This window comes from Oncorhynchus mykiss, chromosome 3, assembly GCF_013265735.2.
Source record: "Oncorhynchus mykiss isolate Arlee chromosome 3, USDA_OmykA_1.1, whole genome shotgun sequence".
NCBI lineage: Eukaryota > Metazoa > Chordata > Actinopteri > Salmoniformes > Salmonidae > Oncorhynchus > Oncorhynchus mykiss.
In genome coordinates this window covers 33679533-33702582 of record NC_048567.1, presented here as the reverse complement: position 1 = coordinate 33702582, position 23050 = coordinate 33679533, and the positions used below count along the sequence as shown (strand labels likewise).

Genomic DNA, 23050 nt, shown 5'->3' with positions numbered 1-23050 from the left:
TGCACAGCTGCGCGTAATGATGGTGACAGGTGTGCGTAACGAAGGGCAGCCTGGCGCCCTCGAGCGCCAGAGAGGGGGATTGGGAGCAGGCGTGACAATACAAAAAAAAAACAACTTAAGTAGTACTTTCAAGTATTTTTACACCACTGCTTAAGTGCAGAGAGCAATGTGTATAGGGAGAGATGGAGAAAGGGGAAGAGGTAATGGGGTTGAGGCACAGAGGGGAAATAAGAGGATTTAGGTGTACAAAGAGATGGAAGATTTATACAGGCAGTAGTATGGGAAGGGAATATTTTGAAGTAACAGTTGAAGAGAGTATAGAGAGCGAGTAGGAAGCAAATCTAATTATATTACATTGGTATATTAGTCGATTTAATAATCTGATGTTATTGGAGGAGGTGTGAGCAGAGAGTTAACGTTAATAAATTAGGTACACTGGTACTGATAACATACAAATAAATCCATCGTCGACCAATAACACAATGGAATTTAGTATGTTGAGCACAACCAATCCAATAAGAGACTAATTGGAAATCCTGGAGACAGCAGGAGTGTGTTGACATTGAGACATATTGATCAATATGTCAAATTACTCTATGCCTGAGGCAATTTTAGAGTAAAAACAGAGTGGGATTACCATAGAGAGAGAACAATAGAGAAAGCGAGAGTGGGGAGGGGTTGCACTGTATTCTCCCCTTAGCCTTGCCGGGGGTGTGACGCTGCTCCTAACTGTCTGATCTGGTTTGCTATAGGCTTTTTATTGATCACAAGCTGGGTGAGGGTAAGGAGGAGTTGTTTGATTAGATGCCCCTGGTGGTGCGGTCTATCTGTGTGTCTGTGGCCCGTGTTCAGTCAGTCTGTTGACTAGTAATACCGTTACATCCTGGGGCCAGTTCCCAGTCCAGCCCAGTTAACACCAGACAGTACCAAATCACCCTGGACCGATCCCAGTGATTCCAGTCTAATGCTTAGCATTCAGACTAACGGTAAAAAAAAAAAGTATTCACTCAGCAGTCTCAGCACTGTTAGCCGTACATACAGTAGGACAGATGTTTCTGTGAGTTCAAAGTCCCACACAATCCAATCAATGCACCAATTGATGATATAGCAACACTAACTATAGGTTGAAAACAAATGCCAAACTATGTGTTAATGGCAAACACTTAGTATGTGTAATTTGTGTTTTAGCTATACAATAAAATACACAGTGAAAGTAATGTCAGCCGAATTCAGGGAAATCCAAAATGATAGTGGATCAATCCTTGCAATATCCCAATGCTATCGTACAGTCCGTTTGAAAACCATAATAGAAAATAAATAACAACACTCTGATCCTGTTGAGGTGTAAGTCAATCCACAATGTCAAATAAAGCAATCCTTGATCAAAAGGTAATGCTCCTGCCATAGGTAATGCCCCACGCAGTGTGTTGGGGACAGGCTGTAGTGGTGGTGGTGTGTGTGTGTGTGTTTGTGCCTGCTTTGAGGACAAGACTGTCAGAAGCTGGAGTGTGGTGTACGGACCTGGGGCCCGTTAGGCTCCCTCTCAACAACAGGCCTGCTGGGCGGCTTGCGGTAAGTGAGCCGGCGACGGAAGTGTCCGCTAAGCAGGATGTAGATGAAAGGGTTAATGCTGCTGGCGGCGTAACTGAGGCACACTGACAGGTAGTAGCAGGTGTAGTAGGCCAGCGTGGGCCTCCGCAGCGTTAAGTTGACCAGCTGGAGCATGTGGTAGGGCCCTACGCTCACCAGGAAAACCGCCACAAGGACCAGAACCATCTTGGTGAGGCGGATGGCTCGCTCCCGGGACTGGTTGTTAGCACTGAAGCTGAGGAGGGGAGAGGAACCAGGGCTTAGTGACAATAATGACCAGCATAGAAGCATACATCAAGAAGTCCTTCCTGCATCAGATAAGTCATCCCCATATTTGTTGTCTGTCATTTTGGTTTACTGAGTGGATAACCTTGTCCTCAGGCTCAATTTCTACCCACAGAGAGAGAGAGAGAGACGGCTAATGACTCGATTACTGAGTGGAGGTCATGGCACCGTTAGTTTTCTCCAGCATAGAACTGTTTTAATGTAATTTATTTTTAGAACACCCGCCAAAACCTGTAATTTCATACTTGTGGGCATCTCTATTTCTAGTGCCTCACATTTACTGTATCTAGTACCTCTGTGTGTCTCTGTGTCTTTATGTAACTATCAGCCTCTGCCATGGTTGATGACCACGACTACGTTTTTGCCACTAGAGATAATGGCCACGCTCTCTGCCACTAGAGATACCACAGGCTCTCGCCCTGCCCAGGGTATGACGTTATTCAGCCTTGCTCTATGCACGCCCACTGGGCAGCTGCCAGCGGGCATCACTCACCGCCGTTCCCTTTTGTTCTTCAGGTACATCCTCCAGGTATAGCACAGGATCAGCATGTAACAGGTGATGATAAGGGGCAGGGGCAGAAAGAAAGACGTGATGGTCTGATATAGGGTGTACCTAGGGAGGGAGGGAGGGAGGGAGGGAGAGAGAGAGAGAGAGAGAGAGAGAACATGTGTGTCAGCTTGCAGGAGCTAGTGCCTTCCCACTGGGAAAAAACTAGTTGAATCAATGTTGTTTGCATTCCATATCATTTCAACCCAATAATGTGATGAATGTTGAATCAACGGTGAAAACGAATTGTATTTTCACAAAGTAAGGGCATTTCATATTTTTTTCACACAATTTTTAAACAAAATGGTTACAGCTTTTGTTGAATTCACGTTAACCAAACAGCTCAACCAAATGTCAATCAAAACGAGACATAGAACTGATGTCTGTGCCCAGTGGGATGTCCCACTGCAATGAATACATTTGTTCATTAGATAGTAACTACATTCTATCTATGCCTAGTAACTTTAATAACTCTACCTACATGTACTGTTGAAGTCGGAAGTTTACATGCACTTAGGTTGGAGTCACTAAAACTCGTTTTTCAACCACTCCACAAATGTCTTGTTAACAAACTATAGTTTTGGCAAGTTGGTTAGGACATCTACGATGTGCATGACACAAGTAATTTGTCCAACAATTGTTTACAGACAGATTATTTCACTTACTGTATCACAATTCCAGTGGGTCAGAAGTTTACATACACTAAGTTGACTGTGCCTTTAAACGGCTTGGAAAATTCCAGAAAATTATGTCATGGCTTTAGAAGCTTCTGATAGGCTAATTGACATCATTTGAGTCATTTGGAGGTGTCCCTTGTGGATGTATTTCAAGGCCGACCATCAAACTCAATGCTTCTGTGCTTGACATCATGGGAAAATCAAAAGAAATCAGCCAAGACCTCAGAAAAATGTTTGTAGACCAAGTCAGGTTCATTCTTGGGAGCAATTTCCAAACGCCTGAAGGTACCACACTCATCTGTACAAACAATAGTACGCAAGTATAAACACCATGGGACCACGCAACCATCATACCGCTCAGGAAAGAGACACGTTCTGTCTCCTAGAGATGAACGTACTTTGGTGCGAAAAGTGCAAATCAATCCCAGAACAACAAGCAAAGGACCTTGTGAACATGCTGGAGGACTCCACTGTCTCCCTGTCATTGCTTTTGCGCCATCAGTACAGATACCAACACATCTTGACCACCAAAGTCCATCTGATGTCACAAAGCTGTCCAGTACTTTAAAAATATCCTCTCATGTTGTCCTTGTTACCAGTGGTTAGCAGAAGAGGATGCCTTCCTCAATTGACCCCCCATAAACGTAACCCACATGTACCAGGAGCTGTGCCAGGCCCATATAATTCACTGCCTTTTTTCGAAGCAGTAATTGGTACAAAAGGTACAAAAGTATCTATATCCACAGTAAAACGAGTCCTATATCGACATAACCTGAAAGGCCACTCAGCAAGGAAGAAGCCACTGCTCCAAAACTGCCATAAAAAAGCCAGACTACGGTTTGCAACTGCACATGGGGACAAAGATTGTACTTTTTGGAGAAACGTCCTCTGGTCTGATGAAACAAAAATATAACTGTTTGGCCATAATGACCATTGTTGTGTTTGGAGGAAAAGGGGGAAGCTTGCAAACTGAAGAACACCATCCCAACCGTGAAGCATGGGAGTGCAGCATCATGTTGTGGGGGTGCGTTGCTGCAGGAGGGACTGGTGCACTACACAAAATAGATGGCACCATGAGAATGAAAATTATGTGGATATATTGAAGCAACATCTCAAGACATCAGTCAGGAAGTTGAAGCTCGGTCGCAAATGGGTCTCCAAATGGCCAATGACCACAAGCATACTTCCAAAGTTGTGGCAAAATGGCTTCAGGACAACAAAGTCAAGGTATTGGAGTGGCCATCACAAAGCCCTGACCTCAATCCTATAGAAAATTTGTGGGCAGAACTGAAAAAGTCTGTGTGAGCAAGGAGGCCGACAAATCTGACTCAGTTACACCAGCTCTGTCAGGAGGAATGTGCCAAAATTCACCCAACTTATTGTGGGAAGGTTGTGGAAGACTACCTGAAACGTTTGACCCAAGTTATACAATTTAAAGGCAATGCTACCAAATACTAATTGGTGTATGTAAACCTCTGACCCACTGGGAATGTGATTAAATAAATAAAATATTAAATAAACCATTCTCTCTACTATTATTCTGACATTTCACATTCTTAAAATAAAGTGGTGATCCTAACTGACCTAAAACAGGGCATTCTTACTAGGATTAAATGTCAGGAATTGTGAAAAACTGAGTTGAAATGTATTTGGCTAAGGTGAATGTAAACTTCCGACTTCAACTGTACATATTACCTTGACATTGGCTCTGTACAGGTACCCCCTGTATATAGCCCCGCTATTGTTATTTACTCACACTCTTTAATTATTTGTTATTCTTATCTCTTACTTTTTTTGTTGGTATTTTCATTAAAACTGCATGGTTTTTAACTGCATTGTTGGCATTGTTGTATTCAGCGCATGTGACAAATAAAATCTGATTTGATACCAGTTAAATTGACATTTGAATTTCTATGAACAGTTTCTGCAGGAGTCAAATAAATTCCCCAGCCAATAACATGTGTATGGTTTGTCTTCTCATTAGTATGGAAAGTGTTGGACTTTATGGGCTACATCAGGTCATCCATTAGTCTGGGATTGCATTCCTATTTATGAAGCTATTTGGGGGGAGGGTGGGTTGAATAAGGCATTGGAGTAGAGCAGGTATTCCCAAACTTGGGTACGTGCAAAGCAGTCGGGGTACGGCCAAATAAAAATGTGATTCGCATTTAAAAAATAAAAAAAACAATTCTTCACATTTTTAAACAGTACATTTATATTTTTCAACGGGGCTGTACATTTGGGTGAGGTTTTTTTCTCTCCTGAGTAGCCTCGTTTCACTGCCAAAAATAAAAATGAAACCATCAGTGTTCAGCGAAATAACAACACAAAGTCAAATACAGGAAGCCTCGTCAAATAATTAACATCCAATCACATTAACCGTTACTCTCTCGCGGGAAACCTTGACTCTTACGCAGTCATTTAGAAATGAAATATGACAATTTGAAAAATAAGCCACGGGAGTTTTTGGAGCGAGAATAAAGATGACTTTAGAGTAGTAAGACAAGTATTAAAGCAACAGATGCTATTAATAAGAAGGGGCTAGAAGCATCTGATATGGTGAGCTACTGAGTGGCTAGGACAGGCAAGCCCCATACTATTGTGGAGGACTTAATTCTTCTTGCTGCCGTGGATATGGCTAGGACAATTCTGGGAGAAAAGGCCAAAAAACTATACAGACATTGCCTTCATCAAACAACACTATTTCACAACGCGTCAGTGACATGGCAGGAGATGTTTTGAAACAATTACTGCTTCGAAAAAAGGCAGTGAATTATATGGGCCTGGCACAGCTCCTGGTACATGTGGGTTACGTTTATGGGGGGTCAATTAAGGAAGGCATCCTCTTCTGCAAACCACTGGTAACAAGGACAACATCAGAGGATATTTTTAAAGTACTGGACAGCTTTGTGACATCAGATGGACTTTGGTGGTCAAGATGTGTTGGTATCTGTACTGATGGCGCAAAAGCATTGACAGGGAGACAGTGGAGTGGTAAGGCGTGTGCAAGCAGTTGCTCCCGACACCACTTGGGTACACTGCAGCATCCACCGAGAGACTCTTGATGCCAAGGATATGCCTGACAGCTTGAAAGACGTTTTGGACACTACGGTGGAAATGGTTAACTTTGTTAAAGCAAGGCCCCTGAACTCTCGTGTATTTTCTGCATTATGTAATGATATGCGCAGCGACCATGTAATGCTTTCACAACATACAGAAGTGCGCTGATTATGAAGGGGCAAAGTATTGACACATTGTTTTGTATTGCGAGACAAGCTTAAAGTTTTCTTTACTAACAATCATTTTCACTTGTCTGACCACTTGCATGGTGATGTTTTTTCTCGTCTGAATGATCTGAATCTAGGATTACAAGGACCCTCCGCAACTACTATATTCAATGTGAGGGACGAAATTGAGGCTATGATTAAGAAGTTGGAGCTCTTTTCTGTCTGCATTAACAAGGACAACACACAGGGTCTTTCCATCATTGTATGATTCTTTGTGTGCAAATGACCTCAAGCTTACGGAAAATGTCAAATGTGATTTAGCGAAGCAGCTGAGTGAGTTGGGTGCACAATTACACAGGTACTTTCCTGAAACGGACGACACAAAGAACTGGATTCGTGATCCCTTTCATGCCCTGCCTTCAGTCCACTTACCGATATCTGAACAAGAGAGCCTCATCAAAATTGCAACAAGCGGTTCTGTGAAAATTGAATTTTATGAGAAGCCACTGTCAGATTTCTGGACAGGGCTGCGCTCAGTTTCAAGCACACCCTTCTCAGTAACCTGTGGTGAGTTATTCACCATTTTTGATGGACAAATAAGGTTTTATATGTAAGATGGTTAAATAAAGAGCTAAATTATTGATTATTATTGTTATTTGTGCCCTGGTCCCATAAGAGCTCTTTGTCACTTCCCACGAGCCGGGTTGTGACAAAAATTCACACTCAGTCTTATGTTTAATAAATGTATCGTATAGTGTGTGTGTGGCAGGCTTACAAGGACGGCAAAAAACAACATTTGAGAGTGCGCTGACCCTGGTGCTAGAGGGGGTATACAGCTGGAGGTTGGATGTTTGAAGGGGTACGGGACTATAAAATGTTTGGGAACCACTAGAGTAGAGGATCATGATATAGAGACCAGCATGAGTCATCTGACCCCACCAGACAAATATACATTGGACACCAAGTTCTATAAACATCATATTTCGTATTTCTTTTAACATTAAACATTTATTTCAAGCGCAAACCAACAACATGATTTCATGGACTGGTTTACGCCATGTTGAAATCATGTTAGTCAACTCAATTAAATATCCACCCAAATTCAATGTTGATTTGATGATATGTCAGGGTTGTGACCTTACCAGAGCACCTCTTTGGGAGTGACCAGGTTCATGGAGCAGCTCTCCAGTCCGTCAGGGAAGCGAATCACCTTGGAGTGGACCCAGGCGGGAAGGACCATGACAAATGACACCACCCACACAAACAGGTTGATCCAGATTGTCTTAGAGCGGGTTCGGAGGGTCATCAGACGGAACGGGTGCACCACCGCCAGGTACCTATGAGACAGTTGATAGATCAATGTGAGGAACTGACCAATTAAACCGTTTTAAGGGGAAATCTGACAAAACTATGGTTGTCTGTTAATGTGAAACATAACAATGAAAACAAATTAAAAAGCTAAAACGCTAAGAGCACCAATAGGATGTGACATGGGTTGTTAGGGAAGTGACATGACAACAGGGATGTATTATCTGTGAGTGGGAGTAGATTATTATGTATTATACCACATTCTCCTGTTTCTTTTAAATATTATTCTCACTCACACACAGACAAATGGCTCTCTGTGTTAACCATATAATTAGAGATAATTAGGATACAGGATCGAATGACTGGACCCATGATTCAGACCTTCAAGGGTAACAGAATGGGATTTAATTGCCTGCAAGTTTAGTTTAAATTAGTCCTCATTCATTTACATGTATATTAAGTGAGTAACAATACAGTGAATTTAGATCTGGTCCCTTGATAAATCTGGATCAGTACTTGAAACCAGGAAAACCAGTAAGTTTAGCAATGCTCTTGTCAATCAAACCAACCTCCAACCTCCAAATCAATCTCTTAATTGCCTTAATAAGCAAGCTGTATTACACAATATTCAGATAACAAGAACAGCAGCAGTAGCAGTACAATACCATGGTCTTCATGTATGTCAGTGGTACATCACTCATAGAAACATGCTGATTTAATTATCTATAGGATGCAACAGCTGTCCTCTGAATGTATGATTTCCTCTTCCAATTGTGTAAGAGAGCGCAATAATAATAAGAGCGCAAAACTGACCCTAAATGCCACAAACATACATCCCCATTAAATAACCTAATTTCTATCCTTGCAGACATAGACTGACAACACAACAATCTATAGAAGGGTTGGTTGTTGAGCAACAAAACCGACGCGTGCACAACTGTGGGGCAAAACAGACAAGGTTGGCTTTAGAATTTTGACAACGTGTAAATTATATTTTGTCTCCATTGTTTATTGAAAACATAATACAGTTGCACAATGAGCACGTCTTGTCTCTCAAAGGCATTGTTAAAGTTGTTGGTTAGCTAGCTAGCGAACTTTAGCAATATTAGCATTGACATGAAATCAATCAAACACCTCAAAACAAGACGGTGTTAAGAACAAGATGAAACCACCGCAGCCGAAACGAGACACTTTTATGATTCCCCACATGGCAGTTTCTTGTCATTGTTGCTAGCCGTTTGGCCATCCAGAATCACAAAAATTTACGGACTTCTGCTCCGTTGAAGCGTGCACTTCGTTTTTGTGACGTCGTCAGCTAACCAATCTATACAAAGTCAGGTAGGGTCACTATGTTACTCTCTGTAATACAGTGCATTTGAGACTGTAGAGTGAGAGTGTGTAGAGATTGCGGGTGAGATGATTGAGTTTTCATCTTGTGCTGGCTTGGAACGAATGGAAAGGAAACTTTGATCATGAGCAGAACAGTTAGCTAGAAATTATTGTCAGTGGGTTCGGCCTCCAACTGGCATATCTTTAATACCCAGGCGACACTGACATCGAGGCCGCTACGCTATCAATTATACAACTGAAGCCGTTGTCCATCTGCATATCACTAGAAACAGGGCATTCAGGGTTAAAGAAAACCCATAAATGATTAAACTTCCACAAATCTGTTTGTTGTTCCTGATCTGAGCCAGATATCACTTTTAAGAAGTTGAGGGAAATGGATTTCCCCTCCAAGTTATGCTACTGTACCTCGTCTGGCATTTTGTATGCCATTTGTATAAGAATGAATTTAACATAACCAGAGTAAAACGTCTAGAAATGTCCCTGGATTGGATGGTAAATAAAGTTTAGAAAGTGTAACAGCAATTTTGAACACTAAAGGACATTATTGATTACGTACTTTAGGTTTCTATGGAAGTATAAATAGGAATGCAATCACAGACATCATGGAATGTAGTGTGTATGGTGAATGCACAATGTTAACCTGCACGACGTTCGTACCACAACCCCTGTGAAAGGAAATGTTAGGAACAATGCTGTACTTAATGCAATACAGTGGAGTGTTAGCCTGGCTAAAGGGTAAATCCATTTGAGTTCAAACACTTTTTGACAGCACCCCTTTTGATTTGAACGAAACCTCCATACATATTTTCCCATTGTTGAAGTGCTCAGAAAGTGACTTTTTGGACCTGAATGCAAAAACTTTCAAGAGATAAAGGTGTTCAAAGATACCCTGTTTTGCATACCCCACCACACCATGAGATATCCATGTCTTCATCTCTGGAAAAGATAAACGGTTGAGATTGATATCATTTAAAAGCTTAGAAATAGGGTTGTCAAACAATTTTCTAATTCATTTTTTAATCACTGGGGAAGCCAAGCCCCCCCCCCCCCCAAAAGCTATATTACATGTGTTGTGATAATTGTGTTGTTTTCACTATAACCTGTTAGTTCATATGCCTTTGCGACCGTGATATATAGGCCTAAGGCCGAGATAATAAGAAGATACATTGGCCTGTATGGAGAAATAAGTAAAACCACACCCAAATATCTATCTCCATCTATGGCTAATTTAGGAAAGGGCCAAGTTTAGCTGGCTAGCCACCAGAGGAAAACAACACAACGAGATGCACGTTTTTTCTGTCATTGACATTTTGCTCTCGATGTGATGTGATTGGTGTGAAGCCAAATCCAAACTGGCTTCCCTTGACATTTTTTTTGGTGCCCCAGGACCATTCACAGGTGAGCTCACTCAGTTTAGCTCAATGCTGATTGGTTATTATTTTATACTTTTTTTTATCAAGGGAGGCCAAATGCTCGCTGGCTTCCCTTGCATTCAATGCTACAGGGGGCAACAACGTCATACTCTTTTTAACCAGACAGCCTCAGATATATGGGAAACACATGCAGAGACAGAGGGGCGCTGCTTCGCTGGCTCGGATGCTTTCTCCGGTGAGATACAATCAGTCTCTTGTGAACTGAAGGAAAATTATGAAACACAGAGTGATTAAAGATAAATTATTTTATGTTTTTTTTTTCTTGGTCAATATTTTGGGCAACATGTTTTGGCTTCCCTTGACTCCATGAAATGTATACTTTCAAATGGTACCACAAAGATGGTGAAATTCCACTCAGAGAATGTTGACTTGAATGGGAATATCTCTTGTTTTAAATAATACTTTCAATCTTCCATAGGAAACCAACAGAAATATAGATAATTGAATAGACATGACAATTTTTTTTAAATGTATCACTTTTGTACTATGTTCACAAGTATGTGGTAAAATTTCACAATTCTTAATATAAAAATCTAAACAGATCATCAAAAGGTTGTTTTTTTACTTTAAAAACCTTTTCAAATGACTAAGTACAACACACAAAATCACACGGTAACTTTTTCACCAAACCTAATCAATGTTTAATCTAGAAATACCTTTCACAATGCCCTTTCATTTGATTCTCAAAAAGTAATACAACTGCATCAGAGAGCGTCCAGACCGGTTGCATCAACGCCTGGTATGGCAACTGCTCGGAATTAGAACGGAAGGCACTACAGAGGGTAATTGTCAAAGACTCCAGTCAACCAAGTCATAGACTGTTCTCTCTGCTACCACACGGCAAGCGGTACCGAAGCGCCAAGCCGAGGTCCAAAAGGCTCCTCAACAGCTTCTACCCCCAAGCCGTAAGACTGCTGAACAATTAATCAAATGGCCACACGGACTGTTTTTATTGACACCCTCCCCCTTAGATTTTACACTGCTGCTACTCGCTGTTTATTATCTATACATAGTCACTTTACCCCTACCTACACTACCGTTCAAAAGTTAGACATTTCTCAATGTCAACTGTGAAGAGGCGACTCCAGTTCCTCTATCCAGTGTCTGGGTTCTTTTGCACATCTTAATCGTTTATTTTTATTGGCCAGTCTGCAATATGGCTTTTTCTTTGCAATTCTGCCTAGAAGGCCAGCATCCCTGAGTCAGCTCTTCACTGTTGACTTGAGACTGGTGTTTTTTTGGGTAATATTTAATGAAGCTGCCAGGTGAAGACTTGTGAGGCGTCTGTTTCTCAAATTAGACACTCTAATGTACTTGTCCTCTTGCTCAGTTGTGCACTGGGGCCTCCCACTCCTCTTTCTATTCGGGTTAGAGCCAGTTTGCCCTGTTCTGTGAAGGGAGTAGTACACAGCATGGTACGAGATATTCAGTTTCTTGGCAATTTCTCGCATGGAATAGCCTTAATTTCTCAGAACAAGAATAGACCGATGAGTTTCAGAAGAAAGGTCTTTGTTTCTGGCCATTTTGAGCCTGTCATCAAACCCACAAATGCTGTTGCTCCAGATACTCAACTAGTCCAAAGAAGGCCAGTTTTATTGCTTCTTTAAATCAGCACAATAGTTTTCAGCTGTGCTAACATAATTGCAAAAGTGTTTTCTAATAAGTTTAAAATGCTAAACTTGGATTAGCTAACACAACGTGCCTTTGGAAGATGGGAGTGATGGTTGCTGATAATGGGCCTCTGTACGCCTATGTAGATATTCCATTTTTTTTTTAAATTGGCCGTTTAAAGCTACAATAGTTTAGATCCAGCAACCTTTCGGTTACTGGCCCAACGCTCTCACCTGCCACCCCAGATTATCATGGTGTTTGTTTAATCAGCTTCTCGATATGCCACACCTGTCAGGCGGATGGATTATCTTGGCAAAGGAGAAATGCTCACTAACGGGGATGTGAACAAATGTCTGCACAAAATTTTAGAGAAATGTTATTTTTGTGCGTATGAAAAATGACTGGGATTTTTTATTTCATCTCATGAAACATGGGACCAACACTCTACATGCTTTTATATTTTTGTGGCTTCAATCAATGTAATTGTCTGCATAATTTCCAATCCCCCATATGTATTTTTTATAGTTCTGAACCTATATACATTTTACAGGCACAGTATATTTTACATTAGTTATCTTGTTTTTATTTTTATTTGTAATCCCACACTTCAGCTCCCCTCAACCCCTCCCATTTATCTCTGAACACTATCCAGTTTTGATTTCTATTTGCCATATATGTTTTAACTGTGCTGTGATGTTCCACAAAAGTTTCTAACCTTTCTATTCTGTTTCTACAATGTACAGTTTGACTACCTACACGTTTCCCTTTTATTCGATTAACTTTAAATAGTGAATAGTTTCCTTCGGGAACTGAACATTCAAGCCTATTTTTGTGCCAGCGAGTCTTTTGCCCAGGCTTTTAAAGAGAGTCCTTACCATGGCAGAGGCTGCCAGATTAGTTCAACCCAATCTGAAAAGATAAATTCGATCATGAAAACATTTTGCCAAGAAAACCGGTAAATCTGCAAAATATGCACTATGCTTTACCATTACCTTTACAGTAAATGACATATTGTAATGCAAGTAAAAACACAAAACATGGTACAGATCTATTGACAGTATACTCTGTTCTTCCCCCAGAATTGACAGAAGGCCCCACGGTGATGGCCGTGGCCGTGTGCTCACCGACCAGCAGGAGTGGGCAGTGGTGGAAATGGGTAATGGGCCTCATTCACTGTAGGCTGAATGAATGTCTTAGGTCAGTTAGGATCACCACTTCATTTTAAGAATTTGAATTTGAAATAGTTGAGAGAATTATTTATTTCAGCTTTTATTTCTTTCATCACATTCCCAGTGGGTGAGAAGTTTACATACACTCAATTCATATTTGGTAGCATTGCCTTTAAATTGTTTAACTCGTTCAAACGTTTCGGGTAGCCTTCCATAAGCTTCCCACAATAAGTTGGGTGAATTTTGGCCCATTCCTCCTGACAGAGCTGGTGTAACTGAGTCAGGTTTGTAGGCCTCCTTGCTCACACACGCTTTTTCAGTTCTGCCCACACATTTTCTATAGGATTGAGGTCAGGGCTTTGTGATGGCCACTCCAATACCTTGACTTTGTTGTCCTTAAGCCATTTTGCCACAACTTTGAAGTATGCTTGGGGTCATTGTCCATTTGGAAGACCCATTTGCGACCAAGCTTTAACTTCCTGACTGATGTCTTGAGATGTTGCTTCAATATATCCACATAATTTTCCTCCTCATGATGCCATCTATTTTGTGAAGTGCACCAGTCCCTCCTTCAGCAAAGCAGGCATCTTTCTTGATGAGCGGCCTTTCAGGTTGATATGTCGATATAGGACTCATTTTACTGTGGATGTAGATACTTTTTTACCTGTTTCCTCCAGCATGATTTGATTTGCATTTTTTGCACCAAAGTACGTTCATCTCTAGGAGACAGAACGCGTCTCCTTCCTGAGCGGTATGACGGCTGCGTGGTCCCATGGTGTTTATACTTGCGTACTATTGTTTGTACAGATGAACGTGGTACCTTCAGGCGTTTGGAAATTGCTCCCAAGGATGAACCAGACTCATGGAGGTCTACAATTTTTTGGGGTTGTTTTCTTTTGATTTTCCTATGATGTCAAGCAAAGAGGGACTGGATTTTGAAGGTAGGTCTTGAAATACATCCACAGGTACACCTCCAATTGACTCAAATTATGTCAATTAGCCTATCAGAAGTTTCTAAAGCCATGACATAATTTTCTAGAATTTTCCAAGCTGTTTAAAGGCACAGTCAATTTAGTGTATGTAAACTTCTGACCCACTGGAATTGTGATAGATTATTGAACTTAAAATTCACTCTGTCTCTAAACAATTGTTGGAAAAATGTATTGTGTCACGCACAAAGTATATGTCCTAACCAACTTGCCAATACTAGTTTGTTGACAATAAATTTGTGGAGTGGTTGAAAAACAAGTTTTAGTGACTCCAACCTAAGTGCATGTAAACTTCCGACTTCAACCATATAGATATTATTTTTACAGGAAAATTGACTGAGAACACATTCTCATTTACGGCAACAACCTGGGGGAAACTTATAGGGGGGAGAGGGAATGAGCCAATTTGGAGTTGGAGATGATTAGGTGGCAATGATGGTATGAGGGTCAGATTGCAAATTTAGCCAGGGAATCGGGGTTAACACCTGTACTCTTCCGATAATGCAATGGGATCTTTGGTGACCACAAAGAGTGTCAGGACACAGAAAGACGGCACCCTTCATATCACCTCCACCTTACCCGACGCCTGAACCCACCACAATTTGCATAACGCCCAAACAGATTCACAAATGACGCGATCACCATTGCACTGCCCACTGCCCTATCCCACCTGGACAAGATGAATAAATCAAATCAAAGTTTTATTGTCACGTGCGCCGAATACAACAGGTGTAGTAGACCTTACAGTGAAATGCTTATCTATAGGCTATAACAGTGCAAAAAAAGGTATTAGGCAAACAATAGGAAAATAAAGAAATAAAATAAACTGTAATAAAAGAGTGAAAAATAACAGTAGCGAGGCTAAATACAGGCACTGGTTAGTCGGGCTGATTGAGGTAGTATGTACATGTAGATATGGTTCAAGTGACTATGCATATATGATAAACAGAGAGTAACAGTAGTGTAACAGAGGGTTGGGGGGGGGGAGATACCTATGGAAGAATGCTGTTCATTGACTAGAGCTCAGCCTTCAACACCATAGTGTCTTGCAAGATCATCACTAAGCACAGGACCCTGAGTCTGAACCCCTCCCTGTGCAACTGGGCCGTAAACTTCCTGACGGGCCGACCCCAGGAGGTGATGATTGAATTGGAGACACGCATAGCCACGCAGTCATGAGTCAACAGGGAGTACAGGAGGGGACTGAGCATGCACTCCTATGGGGCCCACGTGTTGAGGGTCAACAGCACCTCCACCACGCTGCCTGATTACCAACAACGAGACAGCCAAGCGGTAGGAGGTGAGAGCCCAGACAGTGTAGTGCCAGGAAAATAACCTCTCAATCAATGTCAACAAAGGAGCTGATCGTGGACTACAGGAGACAGCAGAGAACACGCGCCATCCACATTTGAAGTAGCTATCAACAAAGTCAGAGCTGGTAGGGTGTTAGTTTACAAAAGACCAGTGGTGGCAGAACGGAGTACTCGGGTTGGTGTGTAGGGTTTGAGCAGAGCCTGAAGGTAGGGAGGGGCAATTCCTCTTACTGCTCCGTAGGCAAGTACCATGGTCTTGTAGTGGATGTGAGCTTTGACTGGAAGCCAGTGGAGTGTGCGGAGGAGTGGGGTGACATGGGAGAACTTGGGAAGATTGAACACTAGACGTGCTGCGGCATTCTGGATAAGTTGCAGGGGTTTGATGGCACGAGTTCCTAGCCAACAGCGAAATGCAGTAGTCCAGATGGAAGATAAAAAAGTTCCTGTATTAGGACCTGCGCCACTTATCATGTGAGGAAGGATCGGATTCTACAGATATTGCAGAGCATGAACCTGAAGGAGTGAGTGACTGCTTTGATGTACGCAGTGGAGTCAACCATGATGGAGAGGTCTTGGAGTGAGCATGACCTCCCCGGGAGGAAGAGCACGTCAGTCTTGTCGAGGTTGAGGTGGTGGCCGACAACCTAGCTGCGATATCTGCCTGGCAAGCAGAGATGTGTGTCGCCACCTGAGTGTCATCCGCAGAGCAATGATAGGAGAGACCCTGTGAGGATTTTTATTTAACCGTTATTTAACTAGGCAAGCCAGAACAGAACAAATTCTTACTTACAATGACAGCCTATTAAAATGACAGAGGATATGACAGAGCCAAGTGACTTGGTGTATAGAGAGAAGAGGACAGGGCCTAGAACCATGCCCTGAAGGACCCCAGTAGTGAGAGTACGTGATGTAGGCACAGATCTTCTCCACGTCACCTGGTGGGAGCGGCCTGCCAGGATACAATCCAAGAATGTGCAGCGCCTGAGATGGTGGAGAAGAGGATAATGTTTATATTTTAATCATTAAGCAAACGCTCGAATCCAGAGCAACTTACAGTAGTGAGTGCATACATTTTCATTCGTACTGGTCCCCCGTGAGAATCAAACCCACAACCCTGGCGTTGCAAGTGCCATGCTCTAACAACTGAGCCACACGGGACCATGGTTCACGGTGTTGAAGGCAGCGGATAGATCTAGGAGGATGAGAACAGAGGAGAGAGAGTCAGGATTGGCAGTTTGGGTTCGATTGGCAGTCTCCGTGACACAGAAGAGCCGTCTCAGTTGAATGACCCGTCTTGAAGCCTGACTGGTTAGGGTAAAGAAGGTTGTTCTGAGAGAGACAGTGAGTGGGTTGGTCAGAGAAAACACGCTCAACTGTTTTGGGGAAAAAAAGAAGGGATACCAGCCTGTAATTTCTTCGTCAGAGGGCTCAAGTGTTTGTTTCTTGAGGAGGGGAGCGACTCTGGCTATTTTGGACCTCACGAGTCGCAAGATTTCATCTGGAGAGAGTAGAAAGACCCCAGACCATGACGGACCCTCCACCTCCAAATCGATCCCGCTCCAGAGTACAGGCCTCGGTGTAATGCTCATTCCTTCGACGATAAACCACGACTCTTCAGTGAAGAGCACTTTTTGCCAGTCCTGTTTGTGGTGGGTTTGTGCCCATAGGCAACGTTGTTGCCGGTAATGTCTAGGCTTACAACAGGCCTACAAGCCCTCAGTCCAGCCTCTCTCAGCCTATTGCGGACAGTCTGAGCACTGATGGAGGGATTGTGCCTTCCTGGTGTAACTTGGGCAGTTGTTGTTTCCATCCTGTACCTGTCCCGCAGGTGTGATGTTCGGATGTACCGATCCTGTGAAGGTGTTGTTACACGTGGTCTGCCGCTGCGAGGACGATTAGCTGTCCGTCCTGTCTCCCTGTAGCGCTGTCTTAGGTGTCTCACAGTACAGACATTGAAATGTATTGCCCTGGCCACATCTGCAGTCCTCATGCCTCCTTGCAGCATGCCTAAGGCACGTTCACGCAGATGAGCAGGGACCCGGGGCATCTTTTTTTTGGTGTTTTTCAGAGTCCGTAGAAAAGCTTCTTTAGTGTCCTAAGTTTTCATAACTGTGACCTTAATTGCCTACTGTCTGAAAGTTGTTAGTGTCTTAACGACCGTTCCACAGGTGCATGTTCATTATTGTTTATGGCTCATTGAACAAGCATGGGGAAACAGTGTTTAAACCCTTTACAATGAAGATCTGTGAAGTTATTTGGATTTTTAGAAATGATCTTTGAAAGACAGGGTCCTGAAAAAAAGGGACATTTCTTTTTTTGCTGAGTTTATTTATATTTCGGACTCTGACATTGCTCGTTCTGATTTCTTAATTTCTTTTTAGAATTTATTTTCTTTTTGAATATTTTATACTAGATATTACTGCACCGTCGAAACATAAGCATTTCACTGCACCTGCAATAACATCTGCAAATCTGTGTACGCAACCAATAAACTTTGATTTGAACTGACTATACACCTTTTTCCACTACTGAGACATTTAACCTTCAACAGCTTGGCAAAGTCAACTCCCCAATTATGATCAGAATCTAATGAAGTGTCGAATTACATACTCAGTGCATGGCATGCAAGGACATGTTCCAAATATGAAAATGTGAAGATCTGGACAGAAATGGATTACTTAATTGTAATTTTGGTGTTTTTATGTGCCGGTCTCCTAGCTGTGCTCTATTGCCAACTGGGTATTGCCAACCGGCAACAGAGCACAAGGCAAACTGACTCCCATATCATATTGCTCACCTGTCCAGGCTGACAGCGGTCATGACGGCTGCACAGGCCACCTGATTGCAGTTGTCCAGGGAGGTGATGATGGTGCAGAGGGTGCTGCCAAACACCCAGTGCCCCCCCCGGGCCCACTGGTGGATCAGGAAGGGCATGACCGTCACGTGGACCACATCAGCCACGGCCAGGTTACAGATGTATACGTCTGGAACGGTCTTCTTTGTGGTCCTGTAAAATAACACACATCTTAACACTGTCTGTACTCTGTGTTTAATACATTCAGAACGAACAATAGTGGACTGCATAACTACTGCACACTTATCACATCTAACAACAAAGCAACAATCTGTGCTTGTTCAATTTTGTTTTGAGGGCTGTTCTGCCTCAAGGGGCAGAAAGAATGGTAGATCGGTTGGTGGTGGTGCGTGTTGGTGGAGGATGTCATTAACATTCACATTTTCATACACAAGCATGCTTGTTCGCAACCCAACCCTTCACGACAGTACACTTAACCAATCAAATGTCTTATGTAATCATAGCCTAACCCAAACCTCAACCAATTGGAATTACTTGCCTAAACTCAACCAATCACATTTATTTCCTAAACATAGCTAATTGCATTAGTTTATGTTCTCAAGGCAGAGCTGCCCTTAAGAAGTTAAAGTAAGGAACTCCAATCTGCTTAATGCGTAAGGTCACATTGTAGGGCTGTGTTTTGAGATGATTCCTCCACAACCTTTATTTTATAGTTAACAAACCCCAGTGGAGCAAGATTTAAAATAAAGTTATCAAAAGAGTCATAATTGTGCCATCTGTCCTCTAGTGGCTCCTGACCATCACCTTTCAACTTATTTTATCATGTGGCCTGAGGTCCTCACTCTACCCTTTGGTTCCCCTCATGGGAACATCCCAAGATGCACTGCATAGGATTTTAATGACTGGTAAAATCAAAGGCCTTGCTTCAAAGACTCTCTGTATGGAAATGGAAAGGACATCTACAATCAGTGTACACACAGCCGGGTAATGGGATCTTTAGGATTGCTTTTCAAGTAAATTGTTCCACCTTAAGCAGTGTTTCCCAACTCTAGTCCTTGAGTACCCCAACAGCACACATTTTTGTTGTAAGACCTGGACAAACTCACCTGATTCAACTCATTGAAGGCTTGGTGATTAGTTGAATCAGGTGTGCTGGTCCGGGGCCACCACAGACAAGTGTACTGTGATGGGTACTCGAGGACTGAAGTTGGGAAACACTGACCTAAAGGACCTGCTGACACCAACTTTTATTTTATTTCATTTAACATTGAGCAAATACAGTGATAACACATCCAATTTGTGCTGCAGTGGTACACGTACAGTCCGGTGAAGTGAGATCCCCCGGAGAATGCCTTTAATGTTTGATTGCTCAATGTTATTACGGTCACTCTCCACTGAGTTCCATATCTCTGACTTTCTGTAGCTGTAAGCCGGGAAGTGCAAATCCTGATTGGTGACACACAATAATCAACTAATCATGGTCTTCAGTTTAGAATGCAGTTATACTGAACAAAACTACAAACACAACAGGTAAAGTGTTGGTACAATGCTTCATGAGCTTAAATAAAATATCCCAGAAATTTTCCATACACACAAAAAGCTTATTTCTCTCAAATTCCGGGCACAAATTTCTTTAATTTCCTTTTAGTGAGCGCTTCTCCTTTGCAAAGATAATCCATCCACCTGACAGGTGTGGCATATCAATAAGTGTGATCATTATACAGGTGAGGAAAATAAAAGGCCATTCCAAAATGTGCAGTTTTGTCAAACAACACAATGCCTGTCACGCCCTGACCGTAGATTGCTTTGTATGTTTCTATTTTTTTGTTTGGTCAGGGTGTGATGTGGGTGGGTATTCTATGTTGTATGTCTAGGTGTTGTGTTTCTATGTTTAGGCCTGGTATGGTTCCCAATCAGAGGCAGCTGTTTTCCCACTATGGGTGTGGGTAGTTATTTTCTGTTTAGTGTGTTTTGCACCTGACGGAGCTGTTTCGGTTGTTTCTTTTGTTCCTGGTTGTATTTAGTGTTCAGTTTATTAATATAATGATGAACACTTACCATGCTGCATCTTGGTCCTCACCTTCTCCTTCTAACAGTCGTTATAGAACTACCCACCAAAAAAGGACCAGCAGCGTGGTAACCAGAAGCAGCGTGGAATGGACTCATGGACGTGGAAGGACATTCTGGACGGGAAGTGTTTCTACACATGGGAGGAGATCCTGGCTGGAAGGGATCGCCTCCCATGGGAACAGGTGGAGGCAGCCAGGAGAGTGGAGGCAGCAGGTAAAGGGAGCCAGCACTTTGAGGGAACATGGCTGGCAAGGAAGCCCGAGAGGCAGCCCCAAAGATTTCTTGGGGGGGCCACACGGGGAGTGTGGCTAAGTCAGGTAGGAGACCTGAGCCAACGCCCTGTGCTTACCGTGGCGAGAGGTGGGCCGGGCAGGCACCGTGTTATGCCGTGAGGCGCACGGTGTCCATCGCAGCTCATCGTATCGGCCGGGCTAGAGTGGGCATCGAGCCAGGAGCAATGAAGCCGGCTCAGCGCATCTGGTCTCCAGTGCGTCTCCTCAGCCCGGGTTATATGGCACCAGCCCTACGCACGGTGTCCCCGGTTCGCCAGCACAGCCCAGTGCTGTCTGTTCCACCCCACCGCACTGGCCGGAGTATCCAGCCAGGACAGGTTGTGCAGGCTCGGTGCTCAAGATCTCCAGTGCGCCTCCACGGTCCGGTCCATCCGGTGCCTCCTCCATGCACCAGGCCTCCTGTGGCAGCCCCACGCACCAGGCTGTCTCTCCGTCTCCTCCCTCCAGGTACTCCCTCCTGTCCGCCGCTTCCAGAGTCTCCCTCCTGTCCGGCGCTTCCAGAGTCTCCCTCCTGTCCGGCGCTTCCAGAGTCTCCCTCCTGTCTGGCTGTCAGTGAGGAGCTGCCGGGGCCGCCCGTCAGTCAGGCGCTGCCGGGGCCGCCCTTCACTCCGGCGCTGCCGGAATCTCACGTTTATTCGGGGCCCGCTGCAGACACGCCCCTATGGGTTTAGGTTTTGCGGCCAGAGTCCGCACCTTTGGGGGGGGCGGGGGTGTACTGTCACACCCTGACCATAGATTGCTTTGTATGTTTCTATTTTTAGTTTGGTCAGGGTGTGATGTGGGTGGGTATTCTATGTTGTCTCGATGTTGTGTTTCTATGTTTAGGCCTGGTATGGTTCCCAATCAGGGGCAGCTGGTTATCGTTTTCTCTGATTGAGAACCATACTTAGGCAGCCTGTTTTCCCACTATGGGTTGTGGGTAGTTATTTTCTGTTTAGTGTGTTTTGCACCTGACGGAGCTGTTTCTTTTGTTCCTGTCATGTACTGTCATGTTGTGTCTTGTCTCTGTCCTTTCCCTTCACCCTGTCTCCCTCTGCTGGTCGTTGTTAGGTTACCTTTTCTCCCCCAATTTCCACCAGCTGTGCCTTGTCTCCTCCTAACCACCTCGTCACCCCGTTTCCCACCTGTTCCCTTTTTCCCTCTGATTAGGTCCCTATATCTCTCTCTGTTTTTGTTCCTGTCCTTGTCGGATTCTTGTTTGTTGTGTTTCATGCCTGAACCAGACTGTCGTCATGTTTGCTGTAACCTTGTCTTGTCCTGTCGGAATCTGCCGGTCCGTCTAAGCCTACCTATGTTTGGTAATTAAAGAAGCTCTGTTTAAGTTAATTCGCTTTTGGGTCCTCATTCACGCACCGTAACAGAAGAATCCGACCAAGAATGGACCCAGCGACTTCGGATCCTCTCCACTCAGCCGTCGGGATCCAGGGAGCGATGCTAGGCAGACACGAGCAGGAAGTGTCTGCTGCTCGACATGCCGTTGAGACCCTGGCCACCCAAGTCTCCAACCTCACAGAACAGGTTCACCATCTCCGCCTCGATCCACCGGCCACTTCCAGGGCTTTCGAATCTCCGGAGCCCAGAATCAATAACCCGCCGTGTTACTCTGGGGAGCCCACTGAATGCCGCTCGTTCCTCACCCAGTGTGATATTGTGTTTTCTCTCCAGCCCAACACTTACTCCAGGAGCACTGCTCGTGTCGCCTACGTCATATCTCTCCTTATTGGACGGGCTCGTGAGTGGGGCACGGCAATCTGGGAGGCAAGGGCTGAGTGTACTAACCAGTATCAGGACTTTAAGGAGGAGATGATACGGGTTTTTGATCGATCTGTTTTTGGGGAGGAGGCTTCCAGGGCCCTGTCTTCCCTATGTCAAGGCAATCGATCCATAACAGACTACTCTATTGAGTTTCGCACTCTTGCTGTCTCCAGTGGCTGGAACGAGCCGGCCTTGCTCGCTCGTCTTCTGGAGGGTCTCCGCGCAGAGGTAAAGGATGAGATTCTCTCCCGGGAGGTTCCTTCCAGCGTGGATTCCTTGATTGAACTCGCTATTCGCATTGAGCGACGGGTTGATCTTCGTCACCGAGCTCGTGGAAAGGAGCTCGCGCTCTCCGTCGCCCCCCTCTCCGCATCACTACCATCTTCCTCTGCCGGCTCGGGTGCTGAGCCCATGCAGCTGGGAGGTATCCGCATCTCGACTAAGGAGAGGGAACGGAGAATCACCAACCGCCTCTGTCTCTATTGCGGTTCCGCTGGTCATTTTGTCACTTCATGTCCAGTAAAAGGCCAGAGCTCGTCAGTAAGCGGAGGGCTACTGGTGAGCGCTACTACTCCTGTCTCTCCTTCAAGATCCTGCACTACCTTGTCGGTCCATCTA

At 43.9% G+C, this 23050-nt stretch overlaps 1 protein-coding gene across 1 annotated transcript in view; it reads right to left on the bottom strand.

Moving 5' to 3' along the window:
* Nucleotides 1–272: 272 nt before the first annotated feature.
* Nucleotides 273–23050, bottom strand: part of LOC110504028 (melanin-concentrating hormone receptor 2) — a 36754-nt gene continuing 13976 nt past the window's right edge. Inside the window, exons 2-5 of the mRNA XM_021582823.2 lie at nucleotides 18297–18506; nucleotides 7469–7663; nucleotides 2369–2488; nucleotides 273–1819 (exon numbers count right to left, since the gene is read on the bottom strand). Coding sequence (XP_021438498.2) covers nucleotides 1495–1819; nucleotides 2369–2488; nucleotides 7469–7663; nucleotides 18297–18506 — 850 coding nt within the window. The 3' untranslated portion in view covers nucleotides 273–1494. The remainder of the gene's footprint in view (nucleotides 1820–2368; nucleotides 2489–7468; nucleotides 7664–18296; nucleotides 18507–23050) is intronic.